We start from the raw sequence: 19534 nt of genomic DNA, 5'->3' as shown, positions 1-19534 counted from the left end.
CAATGCTCCATAGTAAAACATTATTATTCATCTGCAGGGATTTTGAGCCCCTATAATGTATAGTACAAATCCAGTGAAGGCAATCATGGTAAAAAAGTAATACAAATTTAAATGTAACACCACAAGTTGTTTATATATATATATATGCTCTTTTCTTCTTTCAAAGGGCATTATTTTCCCACACTTATTTCTGTGCCTCCTTCTCCAGATCACTTTTTTTTTTTTGAAAGAGGAACATGTTATTGAATAAATGAAGGTTCCATGAGATAAAATCTCATGCCTAGATACACACATCGCATAAGGGGTCAGGCAACAGAGACTGGACCACCAAGGCAAAAACAGAAAGGACAAAAGCACATAAAGAGGAAAAACAAAACAACAAACACAAAAGCAATCCTGAGCCAGCTTGCCAACATCGTCTGGTATGCAACTTTCTTCATTATCATCTGCCAAAGAAATTTGATTCATTAGCTATGCAATTGACATAAAATAATGTTGAATATAATGAGCATGTGAGGACACCAGAACCATTCAATAAAAGAATCTATGTATTCACAATCAGTTTTAGAAAATGAAATAGAAATATATAGAAGAAACATAACGTTACCCGTGAGTGTGGTTTCTCATCATTGGCTTTGCAACTTTGATCACAACTGCCACATAAATCTTGTCAGCTACTCTTCCACCCATCTGAAGTAAGCATGCTCCAATTCTTCTTGAACAATAATGTGCCAATAACTCCCCAAAAACCAGTTGCAAAGCCAACTGCTATGACAAAGTAGAACCATAATTTTTCCACCTTATCTTTCTTGTCATCTTCATCTTCGTCATTTTTGCTATTAGGAGCTTGATGTGAATATCACCAGGACATTTTGGGAGTGGAGATCCGCAAAGATAGGGTTTTCAGCATAAATAGATGGGTCATCCAGAGTTAAAAGTTGGTTACCTTTAGGAATTGGTCCTGAAAGATTATTGTGTGATAAGTTTAAATGGCTCAATGAAGTCAAAGCAGACATGCTATTTGGAATTGTGCCTGACAGATGGTTATTAGATAGGTCCAAAGACTCAATTGATTTCATCTCCCCTATCATCTCAGGGATCTCTCCTTTCAAATGATTGTTGACAGATTCAAGCCATGCAATCCTGTGAGCCTGGTTATTCCATTAGGAATGGATCCAACCAAATTGTTTTCTGACAAGTCCATGTTGACTAAAAGCTTCAAGATTTTGATGTACTCGCGTTTCAGCTCCTTTTATGACTTCTTTTACGGCTTCAGGGGACCATTCAACAGGTGCACCAGCCGAGTCCACCACACTAAAATGTCTAATGATTTTTTACTAGTCATTCCTTGAAGATTTCCTATGCACCGAGGAATTGAACCTTCTAATTTGTTACGAGAAAGGTCCAAAATTTGCAGTGATGTAAGTTGGCATAATTGTGAAGGAATGCTACCACTCAACATGTTTTGCCGCAGTCTAAGAATCTGCAGTGAGGAAATGTGTTGTAGTCCATGGTGGTATGCTCCCTGAAAATTGATTCTCACCAAGATCCAAAATCAACAAATTCTTCAATTTCTCAAAGACACTGGAAGTTCACCTTTGAGCATGTTATTGTCTAAATGCAACCATTCCAATGGGGAAAGATTCCCAAATGAGCTTGGGAAACCCACCAGATAATTTGTTTGATGACAAATCTATTTCTACCCACTGTTCATCGTTCTTCCAACAATTTGGAATTTCACCAGATAAATGTTCTTTGAAAGGACAAGTCTCGCTGGATTAGTTTGGCATAGAGAGGTTGGGATCACCCCAGATAATTTGTTTGATGACAAATTTATTTCTTCCCAAGCTTGTCGATGATTTTTCCCACAATTTGGGATTTCACCAGATAAGTTGTTCTTTGAAAGGTCAAGGTTGTAAAACACAGTTTCACATAAAGAGATTGGTATTGAACCATTTAAGTGGTTATTTCCAAGTAATAAGTTCCACAAAGAGGGCATTGTATATCCAATATTTTTTGGAAGTGAACCGCTGATTTGGTTGTTGGCGAGATTTAAATAGACAAGTTGATTGAGACTTTGAGGAACGAGACCATGAAAAGAATTGTTTGAAAGGTCAAGACCTTGTAGGTTTACAAGTTTTCCCAGAGTTTGAGGATAACACCAACAAAATTATTGGAAGAAATATCCAAGTTTGTTAAATTGACAAGTTGTCCAATATTATCAGGAAGGACTCCCCCATCCAACTTATTTTTTGACATGTCTAGGTATCTCAACTTTGATAGTTTTCCTAGAGATAAGGGAATGGGTCCAGAGAAAAAATTTGAACTGAGATCAAGATATTCTAAATTCACAAGTTGCCCCAACCAAGTTGGCAAGCGACCACTGATCTCATTATTAGACAAATGCAATACCTCTAGATCATATTTGTTGCATCCAGATAATTGGTACTTTGCAATTGATTCTTCTCGGAACTTGTTCCCTGAGAAATATAACCCCTTTAGATGACACATGTTACTGAGAATTGATGAAAGCGAACATTTGGTTGTAGTAAATTCATTTGATGAAAGGCCAAGGTAGAGAAGTGTCTTTAACTCAACAAACCATGATGGAATTGAAGTGATATTGTTGTCATTAAGGTAAAGGGATTTAATGGAAGTCATGGTTCGAAAAGCCTCAGGAATCGGACCGCTGAGCCTATTCCTTGAAAGATGAAGAGATACAAGTGATGACATGTTTTGTAGTGCACCATCAGGAATTGGACCACTTAGCTCATTATCCGCAAGATCAAGATACTCGAGTGATGGCATGCTCTGAAACACACCATCAGGAATTGGACCATGAAGCCCATTGTATGAAAGATCAAGAAATGTAAGCTTCTCAAAGTTACGAAACCAGGACGGAATTGGACCACTTAGCTCATTACCCGCAAGACCAAGATACTCGAGTGATGGCATGCTCTGAAACACACCATCAGGAATTGGACCGTGGATCCCATTGTATGAAAGATAGAGGTATTCAATGGAAGACAAGTTCTGAAAGCATCAAGGAGTGGACCATGAAGCTCATTATCTGAAAGATAAAGATGGACAAGAGATGTCAAGTTTTGGAAATTAGCACCGAGAGGAATGAGGGAGTCTTCAAGTCCACAGCCCGACAAGCTAAGATTTAACAAGGAAGGAAGCATGTTGAGTACCTGGAACAAATCACGTGTGTTCCCCAAGTCAATATAACTCAAGTCAAGGTGTTTGAGTGAGTGAAGTTGAGAAAGCCAAGTGATGTTACTGGCGTCAAAATGATTTTCACTGAGATCAAGTAGGTGCAGGTTCTTGAGATTTCTAAGGCTATTCGGAATCCTCCCACCAAAAGAAGAGTACCTGAGAGAAAGATACCTCAAACGTTGCATAGAACCAATGAAGCTTGGTATTGGACTTGAATTGAAATGATTTCCGCTCAAGTCCAAATAAGCCAAGTATTCCAACTGCAGTAAAGATGGATTCACATTTGGAGCGTATACACGATGTTCTTCCTGCAACTCAAAGTAACAATATGGTGGTGACAGGAAGCAAGGATTCCTGAGATCAAGCTTGACAACATGTCCGGTGATATTGTCACAGCCTATGCCTTCCCATTCGCAACAATTAGTAGTTTCTTTCCATGAGGAAAGTCTGCTGAATGATGGATAACTTTGAAAGGAAGCTTTGAACTCAAGAAGAGCTTGCCTCTCTCGTCCTATGCAAGGAGGGACAACGACACTGCTTGAATTTGCACACAAGAAGAAACACACTTGTGCAATTTCAGCCAGGAAGAGAAGGACTACACATGCAGCAGCACCACTCACGTATCTTCCCATGTTAATTAGGAAGAATTGTATTGTATTTTGATGGTGTCTTTCACTATAATTCCCTCACGCAAACCTTACATATATATAGACTCACACCATTTTCACTTGTAAGGATTAGTAGATGAATTTCGTGGAACCATCCAACTGGAATCAGTAATCAACTCGAGCTTTTGGATTTTCAATTAAGGTTGACGTATTTTTTTTTTTTTTTTTAAAAGATTGACGTATTGTTGACGCAAATTAAAATTGGTACTTTATTTTCTTTAATAGTATAGTTTAATTTTTTTTGTTAAGTTAAATAAAAAAACCATTGACTCATGTTAATTATATAGTCATTAACCATTTAATCGGACAAAAACATACATTTAAACAAGGCTAAAAAGCATTTTTGGCCCCTGATGTTTCAAGTTTGTGCAAATTCTGCCCCTATCTATTTTTGTCGATGTTTCTACCCCTCATGTTTTCAAATAGTGCATCGTCTACCCCTGACGGAGGGGTAGACGATGCACTGTTTGAAAACACGAGGGGTAGACGATGCACTGTTTGAAAACATGAAGGGTAGAAACATCGACAAAAATAGAGTAGGGGCAGAATTTGCACAAACTTGAAACATCAGGGGCCAAAAGTGCTTTTTAGCCTTTAAACAACTAACTAACCTTAGTAAAACTCTGATATTATATTAAATATCTATGATATCATGTTAAACACCTAATTATTTCAATAACTTAACCTGTTAGGATCACATAAATGATTTTAGGAAAAATTACGCTCACCTCCGTTGAAGTTTAACATTATTGCACAGACTTCTTATCTAGTTCGCAAAATGCATTCACCTCTCTTCCTTCATATCCTATTTTGAATAATAAAAGACGGTCGAGTGTTATAATTATAAATCTTAGAACATGCTAGTGCAATAATGATAAACCTCAAGGAGGTTAGTGCAATGTTCGCAATAAAATAAGGGTGGTTAATGTCTTGCTAAATAATAAAAGAAAGATACAATGATAAACCTCAAAGAAGATGAGTGCAATTTACCCATAATTTTATACTCCCTCCGTTCCTTAATATAAGAACCAAGCAACCCCTTCACACTCTTTAAAAAATTTAGCTAATCAAGATAATTGCATTAAATTTGTTTTCAATTTATATCAACTTTCCAAAGTTATCCTCCCCCCATTATTTTTAATTTTTATGCATCATTAATACTATAGCAAAGAGAAAGAGAGAGAAATTCAATTAAATAAGGGCATTCTTGCCAAAAATAATTAATTCTCCACAAATTTCAATTTGGTTCTTATAAAAAAGACCAAGGGCATTTTCTATTTGATTCTTATAAATAGAAACGGAGGGAGTATTACATTCTAACTGTCATAACTAATAACTAATTCAATTAATAGTATGTCGGATTATATATTACATTCTAACTGTCATAACTAATTAATTCGATTTATAGTATGTGGGAATGATCCATATGCCTTCAAGGAGTGGACGCAAACTTGAGCTCGATGGTTAGGCCGCTAAATTCAATCAAATGATAAAGAAAGTTGGAATTTGCTCAAAAAAAAAAAAAGTTGGAACAAACATCAATGAACAAGCGTTTTGTTACAAGTTTTGGAATGATATTGCAAGAAATCATGGATGATGTTTATCAAGAATCTCACTATAAGGTCATTACGGAGCAGAATGAAAAACATGTTTGATATTTATATATGAGATTAATGGATATCCATCGTCATTGTAAAGAAGTTTTACACCGATGTCCAATCACATTATGTCACATAGGACTAACTAGTTGCAAATCTTTTTAATTTTAATTAGTAAATTAATAAATTATTGATGTGGAGGAAATGTTAGATGAGAATGAAAGATTCCTACTCTTTGACATGAAAATAAGTTTATAAAAAATATGTGTAACTTAATTACATGCATGTCCAAGAATTCATTATACCCGAAAATTGAATTTTTAAAACTTGTACTAAACCTGAGATCAAATATCACCTTTCAAACATCACATTCTCGATAATGTTTTGAGATGCCTTTGTGACAAAACTCATTAACTTTGTTAGAACAACAACACGAATACAGAACATAGTAGAGAGAAACATACAAAAGCTTTGGTCACGTTGTTCGGCCAAACTGCCTACGTCTGCGACTATAGAGCAGCTATAGTTCTGTTTATTGATTCATTCTAAATACAATAATTAGGGTTTCAGTGTTACAAACATATATAGGGATACTAATGATCCAGTTTACAATAATACCCCTAAACCGTACCAACAAACTTCTCCCGCGAACCAAGACCCATTGCCCACTTGACACTGTCTAAGACCTCTACTCAACAAACTTCTTTTTTCATATAATGAATTTGGCTATATAGAAACTAATTGTATAAGAATTTTTTAAATTTAAAATTAATTATATAAGAATTTTCAAATATACATTTAATTATTTTCTTTTATTTTTTGCATTAACTTCGGTAGCCCGACCCTTCTTCTTCAAGCACATCAATTAGGTGCCGACTTTTATTAAAAAAAAATACTAAAGATTTTTTTTTTTACATTGAAAACATAAATTGAGCTATCATTCGGGATAAATCTTTTTAGTTTATATGTAAACTTCTTATTTTATTTAGTAAAAATTATCAAATAAAATGAAATGTTTACCAAAATTGAAAAGTTCTCATCTATCTTCTTATTTTTAAATCCATGTCGTGAAAGAATGAATTTCACCCATATTTGATAATAATTTTCGTGTTAAATAACAAATAATTAAATATATAGTACTTTAAAAAATGAAAAATTATTGATTCTCAATTGTCATTATCAATATTGTCCTTGATTGGAGAAAAACATAGGAAACCAGAACGTAATTTTGATATAGCGTGTGGAAGGAAGGGAGCCATGCATATATGCATATACAAACAAGGAGTGGACGAAGACGAAGACCGGAGGGGTGCTCTTAAATTCAATCAAATTAAATAATGTTGACTTAATGGTCTTCCAAGGACATGAAATAGACACAAGTTAAAGTTGCGTGCTTTTTGGGGTGGAGAATTCAGTATGCCACAAATTAAGTGAACATAGACATAGCGTGTGATGCCAAAAGAAGATTAATTGTGACTTGTGAGATTAATGCTAAAATTTTTATGTGATTTTAGTTCACCTTAGCGTGTGAGGTGTTTGAAAACCAATGATTAAAATTAAAAATAAACAGGATCCATAGGAATGATATAATTTTTAGAGATGCAGTGTTTGATAAGGATTATTTGTTAGATATAATTCAGTTTCGCTCTTGAAATTAGATCCGGCATAAGATGAAAGGGGTGGGGTTCTCGTTATTTGAATAGAAAAATTGTCTAAATGCTTGTATTCACTCCCTGTAGTGTCTTGGGGACAGATATCTTGGGGAGATGCTGTCATGCCAGGGCCGTAGAGGTTGCTGTGATAGTTTAGTTCCAATGTCTGTTGTGAGCTGGGTGTGTTTAGGAGTATGTCAGGTCCATATTCAATGTTGCAGCAATTATTGGCTAGTATAGTCATGTTGTGGGGGGAGCTTTGCTAATTTGATTACTTACAGTACCCAGACTTAGTTTGTTTTCATTGTAGGGTGGGGTTCGGCTAGTCAATTTTTGTGGGAACTTTAGACTAGCTTCCTTCTTTCTTCTCTCTTTTTTCTTTTCTTTCTATGTATATGGGTTAGCACTCCTTGTGCTTAATCAATATATTCTTTGCATATAAAAAAAAAACAAATTAAGTAGTAAACTCAATGAGTTGCGGACACGGGCTAGCGGGAAGCCATCTCCAAGTGGGTTTGTTTCGTGTATGGTGGATGGGGGTTTCAATCATGTTCAACATCAGATGGGAATGGGGGGTCTTGTTCGTGATTCCACAGGGGCCTGACTTGGAGGTTTTTATGCGGGTGCTGCTGGTGGGGATCCCTTTTATGCGGAAATACAAGCTTTGTTATTGGGTTTGAAGTTTCTCTGACGTCACAATTGGAAGAAGGTTGTTTGTGGAGTTGATTGTCTAGAGTTGGTTCGAGCAGTGGGGAAAGGTCACTATGAAGAGGAGTATATGAAGTTGATGATGATCAAGAAAATGATATAAATTAAATTTGCTTCATGTATATATCAATTATGTATGTAACTGAACTGGTTAAATGCATATTTTGCTACTTATAGGTCTTGAGTTTGAATCTCTCATGCCCCCATTTTCCAATTTCACTTGTAATTTCCACGTGACAGGTCCAAAAAATATAAAAAAAAAAGTCAAATCAACCCGTTCCGTTAGTTTTTTAACGTCTAACTGACGGAGGGGTAGAAGGTGCACTGTTTGAAAACATGAGGGGTAGAAACGTCGACAAAAATAGAGTAGGGGCATAATTTGCACAAACTTGAAACATCAGGGGTCAAAAGTGCTTTTTAGCCTATATTAAATATCTATGATATCATGTTAAACACCTAATTATTTCAATAACTTAACCTGTTAGGATCACATAAATGATTTTAGGAAAAATTACGCTCACCTCCATTGAAGTTTAACATTATTGCACAGACTTCTTATCTAGTTCGCAAAATGCATTCACCTCTCTTCCTTCATATACTATTTTGAATAATAAAAGACGGTCGAGTGTTATAATTATAAATCTTAGAACATGTTAGTGCAATAATGATAAACCTCAAGGAGGTTAGTGCAATGCTCGCAATAAAATAAGGGTGGTTAGTGTCTTGCTAAATAATAAAAGAAATATACAATGATAAACCTCAAAGAAGATGAGTGCAATTTACCCATAATTTTATACTCCATCCGTTCCTTAATATAAGAAACAAGCAACCACTTCACACTCTTTAAGAAATTTAGCTAATCAAGATAATTGTATTAAATTTGTTTTCAATTTATATCAACTTTCCAAAGTTATCCTCCACCCATTATTTTTAATTTTTATGCATCATTAATACTATAGCAAGTGGAAAGAGAGAGAAATTTAATTAAATAAGGGCATTCTTGCCAAAAATAATTAATTATCCACAAATTTCAAGTTGATTCTTATAAAAAAGACCAGGCTTCGTTTGACCCAACTTATTTTGTACTTAAAAGCTACTTTTAAGTCAAAGTAAAAATTAAGAGCTTTTAAAAAAAGTAGAAGCTGTTTGCCAATCTTTGTTTTTTTTTTTACTTTTTAAGTTAAAATGAACCTACTAATGCACTGGGTACCAGTTACCCACTACAAACATGAGCAATCCTGCGCAAGGTGTAAAATCCATATGAACCATGGCTCACAAAAACCAGCACACAGGTGACAAATACCAGAAATCTTCCGGCGAACCAATTTGAGAAAACCATATGAACCAGATTTTGATTTAAGAAACCCATATGAACCAGATTTTGATTTAAGAAACCTATACGAACCAATTTAAGAAAATGATAAATCTGAACGATATGAACCAATTTGAGAATTTAAACACCAAAACCAATATGAAGCATATCTTATTTCTGGGGAAAACTCACAATCATGAATTACCATGGCGATAAAGGAATCCGGGAGTTGGGTTTGGCACCCCACCTATGGGGCTTTGCACCCCACTTTATCAAATACGGAATTTAAAGTTCCGTATTCTCCATATTGAATACGGAACTTAAAATTCCGTACTGTATTTAAGCATGCGTGTCACATTTTCAACCACTCATTATATACTAAAATAGATACGGAATTTTATTTTCCGTATTGATACGGAAATTTAAATTCCGTATCTATTTTAGTGGGGTGCAAAGCCTAAGGGGTGGGGCTCCAAACCCAACTCCCGCGATAAAGCAAAGAAAAGTAGAAAGAAGAGAAGTTTCTTTTCGCAGAGAAGTGAGTCCATTGTTATCGCATAGGAAGACGACAACAGTTCGCAGAGGAAGATAACAGAAAAAGAGAGTTTGCTCTTGCACAGCCGCAGAGGATACATCGAGGGTTTCAAGAGGAAGAGAAGAAAACACGATAGAGAGGCCAAGGATTTCACGAGATTTGGCTCACGCAAGAATTAAAAAAAGCTACTTTTTTTCAAAGCTCCTCGGAATATCTTTTTCTAAAAAGTTACTTTTAGCATTTTTCTTCAGTAAAAATAAGTACCTTTTAAGTCAATGACTTTTTAATGAAATTTGTTTGGCCCTACTTTATCTTAAAAGTGACTTTTAAGTCGAAAATAAGCTGGGTCAAACACTACCCAAGGGCATTTTCTATTTGGTTCTTATAAATAGGAACGAAGAGAGTATTACATTCTAACTGTCATAACTAATAACTAATTCAATTAATAGTATGTCGGATTATATATTACATTCTAACTGTCATAACTAATTAATTCGATTTATAGTATGTGGGAATGATCCATATGCCTTCAAGGAGTGGACGCAAACTTGAGCTCGATGGTTAGGCCGCTAAATTCAATCAAATGATAAAAGAAAGTTGGAATTTGCTCAAAAAAAAAAAGTTGGAACAAACATCAATGAACAAGCGTTTTGTTACAAGTTTTGGAATGATATTGCAAGAAATCATGGATGATGTTTATCAAGAATCTCATTATAAGGTCATTACGGAGCAGAATGAAAAACATGTTTGATATTTATATATGAGATTAATGAATATGCATTATCAGTGTAAAAAAGTTTTACACCGATGTCCAATCACATTATGTCACATAAGACTAACTAGTTGCAAATCTTTTTAATTTTAATTAGTAAATTAATAAATTGTTGATGTGGCGGAAATGTTAGATGAGAATGAAAGATTCCTACTCTTTGACATGAGAATAAATTTATAAAAAATATGTGTAACTTAATTACATGCATGTCCAAGAATTCATTATACCCGAAAATTGAATTTTTAAAACTTGTACTAAACCTGAGATCAAATATCACGTTTCAAACATCACATTCTCGATAATGTTTTGAGATGCCTTTGTGACAAAACTCATTAACTTTGTTTGAACGACAACACGAATACAGAACATAGTAGAGAGAAACATACAAAAGCTTTGGTCACGTTGTTCAGTCAAATTGCCTACGTCTGCGACTATAGAGCAGCTATAGTTCTATTTATTGATTCATTCTAAATACAATAATTAGGGTTTCAGTGTTACAAACATATATAGGGATACTAATGATCCAGTTTACAATAATACCCTTAAATCGTACCCAACAAACTTCTTCCGCGGACTACGACCCATTGCCCACTTGACACTGTCTAAGACCTCTACTCAACAAACTTATTTTTTCATATAATGAATTTGGCTATATAGAAACTAATTGTATAAGAATTTTTTAAATTTAAAATTAATTATATAAGAATTTTCAAATATACATTTAATTATTTTCTTTTATTTTTTTGCATTAACTTCGGTAGCCCGACCCTTCTTCTTCAAGCACATCAATGAGGTACCGACTTTTATTAAAAAAAATTACTAAAGTTTTTTTTTTTACATTGAAAACATAAATTGAGCTATCATTCGGGATAAATCATTTTAGTTTATATGTAAACTTCTTATTTTATTTAGTAAAAATTATCAAATAAAATGAAATGTTTACCAAAATTGAAAAGTTCTCATCTATCTTCTTATTTTTAAATCCATATCGTGAAAGAATGAATTTCACCCATATTTGATAATAATTTTCGTGTTAAATAATAAATAATTAAATATATAGTTCTTTAAAAAATGAAAAATTATTGATTCTCAATTGTCATTATCAATATTGTCCTTGATTGGAGAAAAACATAGGAAACAAGAACGTAATTTTGATATAGCGTGTGGAAGGAAGGGAGCCATGCATATATGCAATATGCATATACAAACAAGGAGTGGACGAAGACGAAGACCGGAGGGGTGCTCTTAAATTCAATCAAATAATGTTGACTTAATGGTCTTCCAAGGACATGAAATAGACACAAATTAAAGTTGCGTGCTTTTTGGGTGGAGAATTCAGTATGCCACTAAAAATGGGGCATAAGTGAACATAGACATAGCGTGTGATGCCAAAAGAAGATTAATTGTGACTTGTGAGATTAATGCTAAATTTTTTATGTGATTTTGGTTCACCTTAGCGTGTGAGGTGTTTGAAAACCAATGATTAAAATTAAAAATAAACTTACAAATTAAGTAGTAAACTCAATGAGTTGCGGACACGGGCTAGCTGGAAGCCACCTCCAAGTGGGTTTGTTCGTGTATGGTGGATGGGGGTTTCAATCATGTTCAGCGTCAGATTGGAATGGGGGGTCTTGTTCGTGATTCCACAGGGGCCTGGCTTGGAGGTTTTTATGCGGCTGCTGCTGGTGGGGATCCCTTTTATGCGGAAATACAAGCTCTGTTATTGGGTTTGAAGTTTCTCTGGCGTCACAATTGGAAGAAGGTTGTTTGTGGTGTTGATTGCCTAGAGTTGGTTCGAGCAGTGAAGAAAGGTCACTATGATTTTCATCAATATGGTAGTTTGTTGATGGATATTCATTTCTTGCTTTCGCGAAGTTGGGAGGTGAAGATTTGCATGTTCCTCGTGAAGGGAATGTACCAACAAATTGGCTAGCAGGTCAGGAGGCGAGATTGCAATGTGTGGAGACTGATTTAGATTCTCCTCCGGCGGCGCTGTTGCCGTTTCTTCAGGAGGATTTGTTTAGCTTGTAGTTTCGTTGTTTAATTTTCCTATTTACCAAAAAAAAAAAAAAAACTACACACTTTAGATATGTACCCAAAAAAAACACACTTTACATATTATCCTTAAAAAGTGCAAATGTAGTATACATGTAGAATATTTACCTTAAGATGAAATTTCTAATACAATTTCGAGAAAATGGTACTATTATCATGACAGTTTTTATGTCATGATAATATGAAACTTATATATTGGTCTGGTATGGGCTGATCAATATGTATATTACTTAGGCTGACCGAATCATGTATTAAATGGGCCGGGTAACCCATGATCCAGCCGGATCAAAACCCAACTATAAATAAAGAAGGACCGCCCAAGCGGCAGGGATCCTATCATTTTCACGCATTTTACTCACTTTGTTTACTCTCGCTTGCTCTCGATATTGGTTAGCCGTAGTCTGCGGTTCCATACCGGAACATTGGCGCCCACCGTGGGGCCTTGGATACTTTCCTAGGCTTCGTTTCTCATCGCGATGGTGACTCGATCCGGGGCGAACGGAGAGAGGAATCATGTTCAACAAAATGATGTTCCTCCCGATGTTCTTCAGCGGATCATGGACGATCTCAATGAACTTCGTCAACATAATCAGCAGTTTAAAATGAAAATTATTATCTCTTACATGACATATTGTGATTGGTAGTCAGTGTAAAACTGTTTTACACCGACAATGCATATCCATTAAACTCTGATTTAAAATAAAAACATGTATTTATCAAAACATTCTTCTATGAAAGCTATCATCCTCAAATCATAAACAAGACAACTAAGAAGGAAAGCATGTCACTTCGCAGCAACCATCCAAATGGCTTACATGGAAAATATAGTGGCTCGAAGTTAAGTTTACAGTTGATGAATTAAATGTTGGTTAGCTCAACTTGAGTCATCAATGGTGTTCATATTTGTGCCAGAGTATTGCTTTTGTACACTTGTTTTTTTCCATCTGCAACTTTTTCTCTTATTATCTCTACTAATTTTCCATCATATCATACATCACATTTATTTACTTCTTTACTCTCCTTGTCATTTCGGGTGCATCTACCCTATAGGCGTCTAATTATATCTAACCTTTATTCCAAACCCAATATGAATTATCCCAGCCTGTATTTTCTTGGCAATAAAATCGTTTGAAACGTTGTTAATGCATATGTGCTTGTGATCGAGCTAATCAAGTCTCTCCCTACTTTTAAAATTAAGTAATTTTGTTCATTTATCATTTTTATATGTATGAAATCATTAAATTTCATTTCTATGTAAATATTTTGGAGTGAAATTTGAGAGTTTAAAGTAAAATTGAAGATATTTAATTGCAACAATGAACAAATTGAGGGACTACAATCGGTCAAAAAATATTTGGAGATCAAAATCAGATTAACTATGACAAAGAGATTAACTTATGATTTTTTTAACAATATTTCAAACTTTTGTAGTCAATGGCTTATGGAAGTAACCTATTCACTTGATACTTGGTCGTTCTACCTGAAGATAATTGTCAATCAAACACCATGATTTATTGTACCTATATGTTTTTAATCTTTCATAGTTTGTGAAGTACACTTTCAGTCTGAATGATAGAAACAAAATCTACTTATATTGGTAGTGGTGACATGTCCACCTCACATTTTAATTTAGTACCTAACTAGTAACTACCTATATGGTTCATACTTAAAATTTTACATGTTTATTTGTAGCCTATGTTCTTCTATTTGTTACCTATGGTCCTTTTTCATTTTAAAATGTTTCCTCGGTTGCATGTTTTATATTTGTATAGTAAATTGGTAGTTCAAACTTCAAATTGCATTTCTATTTGTAGCATTTGCTTCTCAATTCTACTTTGTTCCCCAATTCTTCTTGGCTTTCTCCGTTCTACTCTAATCTTCTGAATTTAAAGAGTCTAAACAATATCATCAATATTTAGTTGTCTCTTGGTTTAAACTCTCGTTTAGTTTTCGCTCCAAATTGTTTTTTCTCTCTTTGTTTTTCGTTTTCTTATATAAAAAAACTATTATTATTACTTTTTAACTAAAAAGAAAAAGAAAAATAAGAAGGAAATAAAATTTAATAGTTTTATATATTAATTTAAAGAATTCCGCCATAGTCATCCAATTGAATGCCACATCATAAAACGTATCTATGTTTTAATTGAAATTTAAAATGAAAATTATTATCTCTTACATGACATATTGTGATTGGTAGTCAGTGTAAAACTGTTTTACACCGACAATGCATATCCATTAAACTCTGATTTAAAATAAAAACATGTATTTATCAAAACATTCTTCTATGAAAGCTATCATCCTCAAATCATGATCGTTATCTAATCATAAATGGTTAGGATTAAAATAATTTAATAGTCTTGTGATAGTCAAGTGACCACTTACAAATGTCATGTGACTTTTTCTTGATTATTCATAATTAGACCTAACGATTATAATTTCATATGTTCTCATATAAAAAAAGTTACTCTCATAAGATACATCATGCATTGGAATATATATATTTGTACCAAGATAAAGCAACTATTATGTAATGTAATTTTTATTTTCTATTATGAATGTTTTATTCTATATTCATTATGATTTTATATATTATATATTTTAAAAATTATTATTTAATCAATTTCAATTCATCCACAGTTTGATCATTAAACTTTGAACCGGAGTCTCAGCCGGTCCAATGACCAATCTGATTTAAACATTGCTAAATGGAACATCCATGAAGAAAAAAAAATACCTTATAATAAGAGCATTAAGAAAACAATATCACAATGCTCCATAGTAAAACATTATTATTCATCTGCAGGGATTTTGAGCCCCTATAATGTATAGTACAAATCCAGTGAAGGCAATCATGGTAAAAAAGTAATACAAATTTAAATGTAACACCACAAGTTGTTTATATATATATATATGCTCTTTTCTTCTTTCAAAGGGCATTATTTTCCCACACTTATTTCTGTGCCTCCTTCTCCAGATCACTTTTTTTTTTTTGAAAGAGGAACATGTTATTGAATAAATGAAGGTTCCATGAGATAAAATCTCATGCCTAGATACACACATCGCATAAGGGGTCAGGCAACAGAGACTGGACCACCAAGGCAAAAACAGAAAGGACAAAAGCACATAAAGAGGAAAAACAAAACAACAAACACAAAAGCAATCCTGAGCCAGCTTGCCAACATCGTCTGGTATGCAACTTTCTTCATTATCATCTGCCAAAGAAATTTGATTCATTAGCTATGCAATTGACATAAAATAATGTTGAATATAATGAGCATGTGAGGACACCAGAACCATTCAATAAAAGAATCTATGTATTCACAATCAGTTTTAGAAAATGAAATAGAAATATATAGAAGAAACATAACGTTACCCGTGAGTGTGGTTTCTCATCATTGGCTTTGCAACTTTGATCACAACTGCCACATAAATCTTGTCAGCTACATCTTCCACCCATCTGAAGTAAGCATGCCTCCAATTCTTCTTGAACAATAATGTGCCAATAACTCCCCAAAAACCAGTTGCAAAGCCAACTGCTATGACAAAGTAGAACCATAATTTTTCCACCTTATCTTTCTTGTCATCTTCATCTTCGTCATTTTTGCTATTAGGAGCTTGATGTGAAATATCACCAGGACATTTTGGGAGTGGAGATCCGCAAAGATAAGGGTTTTCAGCATAAATAGATGGGTCATCCAGAGTTAAAAGTTGGTTACCTTTAGGAATTGGTCCTGAAAGATTATTGTGTGATAAGTTTAAATGGCTCAATGAAGTCAAAGCAGACATGCTATTTGGAATTGTGCCTGACAGATGGTTATTAGATAGGTCCAAAGACTCAATTGATTTCATCTCCCCTATCATCTCAGGGATCTCTCCTTTCAAATGATTGTTTGACAGATTCAAGCCATGCAATCCTGTGAGCCTGGTTATTCCATTAGGAATGGATCCAACCAAATTGTTTTCTGACAAGTCCATGTTGACTAAAAGCTTCAAGATTTTGATGTACTCGCGTTCAGCTCCTTTTATGACTTCTTTTACGGCTTCAGGGGACCATTCAACAGGTGCACCAGCCGAGTCCACCACACTAAAATCGTCTAATGATTTTTTACTAGTCATTCCTTGAAGATTTCCTATGCACCGAGGAATTGAACCTTCTAATTTGTTACGAGAAAGGTCCAAAATTTGCAGTGATGTAAGTTGGCATAATTGTGAAGGAATGCTACCACTCAACATGTTTTGCCGCAGTCTAAGAATCTGCAGTGAAGGAAATGTGTTTGTAGTCCATGGTGGTATGCTCCCTGAAAATTGATTCTCACCAAGATCCAAAATCAACAAATTCTTCAAATTTCTCAAAGACACTGGAAGTTCACCTTTGAGCATGTTATTGTCTAAATGCAACCATTCCAATGGGGAAAGATTCCCAAATGAGCTTGGAAACCCACCAGATAATTTGTTTGATGACAAATCTATTTCTACCCACTGTTCATCGTTCTTCCAACAATTTGGAATTTCACCAGATAAATTGTTCTTTGAAAGGACAAGTCTCGCTGGATTAGTTTGGCATAGAGAGGTTGGGATCACCCCAGATAATTTGTTTGATGACAAATTTATTTCTTCCCAAGCTTGTCGATGATTTTTCCCACAATTTGGGATTTCACCAGATAAGTTGTTCTTTGAAAGGTCAAGGTTGTAAAACACAGTTTCACATAAAGAGATTGGTATTGAACCATTTAAGTGGTTATTTCCAAGTAATAAGTTCCACAAAGAGGGCATTGTATATCCAATATTTTTTGGAAGTGAACCGCTGATTTGGTTGTTGGCGAGATTTAAATAGACAAGTTGATTGAGACTTTGAGGAACGAGACCATGAAAAGAATTGTTTGAAAGGTCAAGACCTTGTAGGTTTACAAGTTTTCCCAGAGTTTGAGGAATAACACCAACAAAATTATTGGAAGAAATATCCAAGTTTGTTAAATTGACAAGTTGTCCAATATTATCAGGAAGGACTCCCCCATCCAACTTATTTTTTGACATGTCTAGGTATCTCAACTTTGATAGTTTTCCTAGAGATAAGGGAATGGGTCCAGAGAAAAAATTTGAACTGAGATCAAGATATTCTAAATTCACAAGTTGCCCCAACCAAGTTGGCAAGCGACCACTGATCTCATTATTAGACAAATGCAATACCTCTAGATCATATTTGTTGCATCCAGATAATTGGTACTTTGCAATTGATTCTTCTCGGAACTTGTTCCCTGAGAAATATAACCCCTTTAGATGACACATGTTACTGAGAATTGATGAAAGCGAACATTTGGTTGTAGTAAATTCATTTGATGAAAGGCCAAGGTAGAGAAGTGTCTTTAACTCAACAAACCATGATGGAATTGAAGTGATATTGTTGTCATTAAGGTAAAGGGATTTAATGGAAGTCATGGTTCGAAAAGCCTCAGGAATCGGACCGCTGAGCCTATTCCTTGAAAGATGAAGAGATACAAGTGATGACATGTTTTGTAGTGCACCATCAGGAATTGGACCACTTAGCTCATTATCCGCAAGATCAAGATACTCGAGTGATGGCATGCTCTGAAACACACCATCAGGAATTGGACCATGAAGCCCATTGTATGAAAGATCAAGAAATGTAAGCTTCTCAAAGTTACGAAACCAGGACGGAATTGGACCACTTAGCTCATTACCCGCAAGACCAAGATACTCGAGTGATGGCATGCTCTGAAACACACCATCAGGAATTGGACCGTGGATCCCATTGTATGAAAGATAGAGGTATTCAATGGAAGACAAGTTTCTGAAAGCATCAAGGAGTGGACCATGAAGCTCATTATCTGAAAGATAAAGATGGACAAGAGATGTCAAGTTTTGGAAATTAGCACCGAGAGGAATGAGGGAGTCTTCAAGTCCACAGCCCGACAAGCTAAGATTTAACAAGGAAGGAAGCATGTTGAGTACCTGGAACAAATCACGTGTGTTCCCCAAGTCAATATAACTCAAGTCAAGGTGTTTGAGTGAGTGAAGTTGAGAAAGCCAAGTGATGTTACTGGCGTCAAAATGATTTTCACTGAGATCAAGTAGGTGCAGGTTCTTGAGATTTCTAAGGCTATTCGGAATCCTCCCACCAAAAGAAGAGTACCTGAGAGAAAGATACCTCAAACGTTGCATAGAACCAATGAAGCTTGGTATTGGACTTGAATTGAAATGATTTCCGCTCAAGTCCAAATAAGCCAAGTATTCCAACTGCAGTAAAGATGGATTCACATTTGGAGCGTATACACGATGTTCTTCCTGCAACTCAAAGTAACAATATGGTGGTGACAGGAAGCAAGGATTCCTGAGATCAAGCTTGACAACATGTCCGGTGATATTGTCACAGCCTATGCCTTCCCATTCGCAACAATTAGTAGTTTCTTTCCATGAGGAAAGTCTGCTGAATGATGGATAACTTTGAAAGGAAGCTTTGAACTCAAGAAGAGCTTGCCTCTCTCGTCCTATGCAAGGAGGGACAACGACACTGCTTGAATTTGCACACAAGAAGAAACACACTTGTGCAATTTCAGCCAGGAAGAGAAGGACTACACATGCAGCAGCACCACTCACGTATCTTCCCATGTTAATTAGGAAGAATTGTATTGTATTTTGATGGTGTCTTTCACTATAATTCCCTCACGCAAACCTTACATATATATAGACTCACACCATTTTCACTTGTAAGGATTAGTAGATGAATTTCGTGGAACCATCCAACTGGAATCAGTAATCAACTCGAGCTTTTGGATTTTCAATTAAGGTTGACGTATTTTTTTTTTTTTTTTTAAAAGATTGACGTATTGTTGACGCAAATTAAAATTGGTACTTTATTTTCTTTAATAGTATAGTTTAATTTTTTTTGTTAAGTTAAATAAAAAAACCATTGACTCATGTTAATTATATAGTCATTAACCATTTAATCGGACAAAAACATACATTTAAACAAGGCTAAAAAGCATTTTTGGCCCCT

The 19534-nt window shown here is 34.9% G+C and overlaps 2 protein-coding genes across 2 annotated transcripts; both read right to left on the bottom strand.

The window, feature by feature from the left end:
- LOC130721235 (probable leucine-rich repeat receptor-like protein kinase At1g35710) lies at nucleotides 1-3999 on the bottom strand. The gene is given in 14 exon segments (XM_057571995.1): nucleotides 1-446; nucleotides 608-680; nucleotides 683-706; nucleotides 709-861; nucleotides 864-905; nucleotides 908-1120; nucleotides 1123-1237; nucleotides 1239-1327; nucleotides 1330-1493; nucleotides 1495-1570; nucleotides 1573-1693; nucleotides 1808-2160; nucleotides 2163-3035; nucleotides 3038-3999. Coding segments are annotated over 14 exon segments (3114 nt in total). The 5' UTR covers nucleotides 3852-3999; the 3' UTR covers nucleotides 1-442.
- Nucleotides 4000-15285: 11286 nt separating this feature from the next.
- On the bottom strand, nucleotides 15286-19279 carry LOC130720296 (receptor-like protein EIX2). Its single transcript, XM_057570923.1, has 2 exons — nucleotides 15893-19279; nucleotides 15286-15731 (listed from the first exon to the last, which is right to left on the bottom strand). The coding sequence occupies exons 1-2, from the start codon at nucleotides 19144-19146 to the stop codon at nucleotides 15728-15730; spliced, it is 3258 nt and encodes a 1085-aa protein (XP_057426906.1). The 5' UTR covers nucleotides 19147-19279; the 3' UTR covers nucleotides 15286-15727.
- Nucleotides 19280-19534: the final 255 nt, after the last annotated feature.

Source organism: Lotus japonicus, chromosome 5 (genome assembly GCF_012489685.1).
Source record: "Lotus japonicus ecotype B-129 chromosome 5, LjGifu_v1.2".
In the NCBI taxonomy this organism is placed as follows: domain Eukaryota; kingdom Viridiplantae; phylum Streptophyta; class Magnoliopsida; order Fabales; family Fabaceae; genus Lotus; species Lotus japonicus.
Note: the sequence above shows the minus strand (reverse complement) of the source record. Positions and strands in the feature narration are given on the sequence as shown.

Excerpts from the sequence above, each read along its gene's own strand:
- LOC130720296 (XM_057570923.1), bottom strand. The coding sequence starts at position 19,146 with ATGGGAAGATACGTGAGTGGTGCTGCTGCATGTGTAGTCCTTCTCTTC.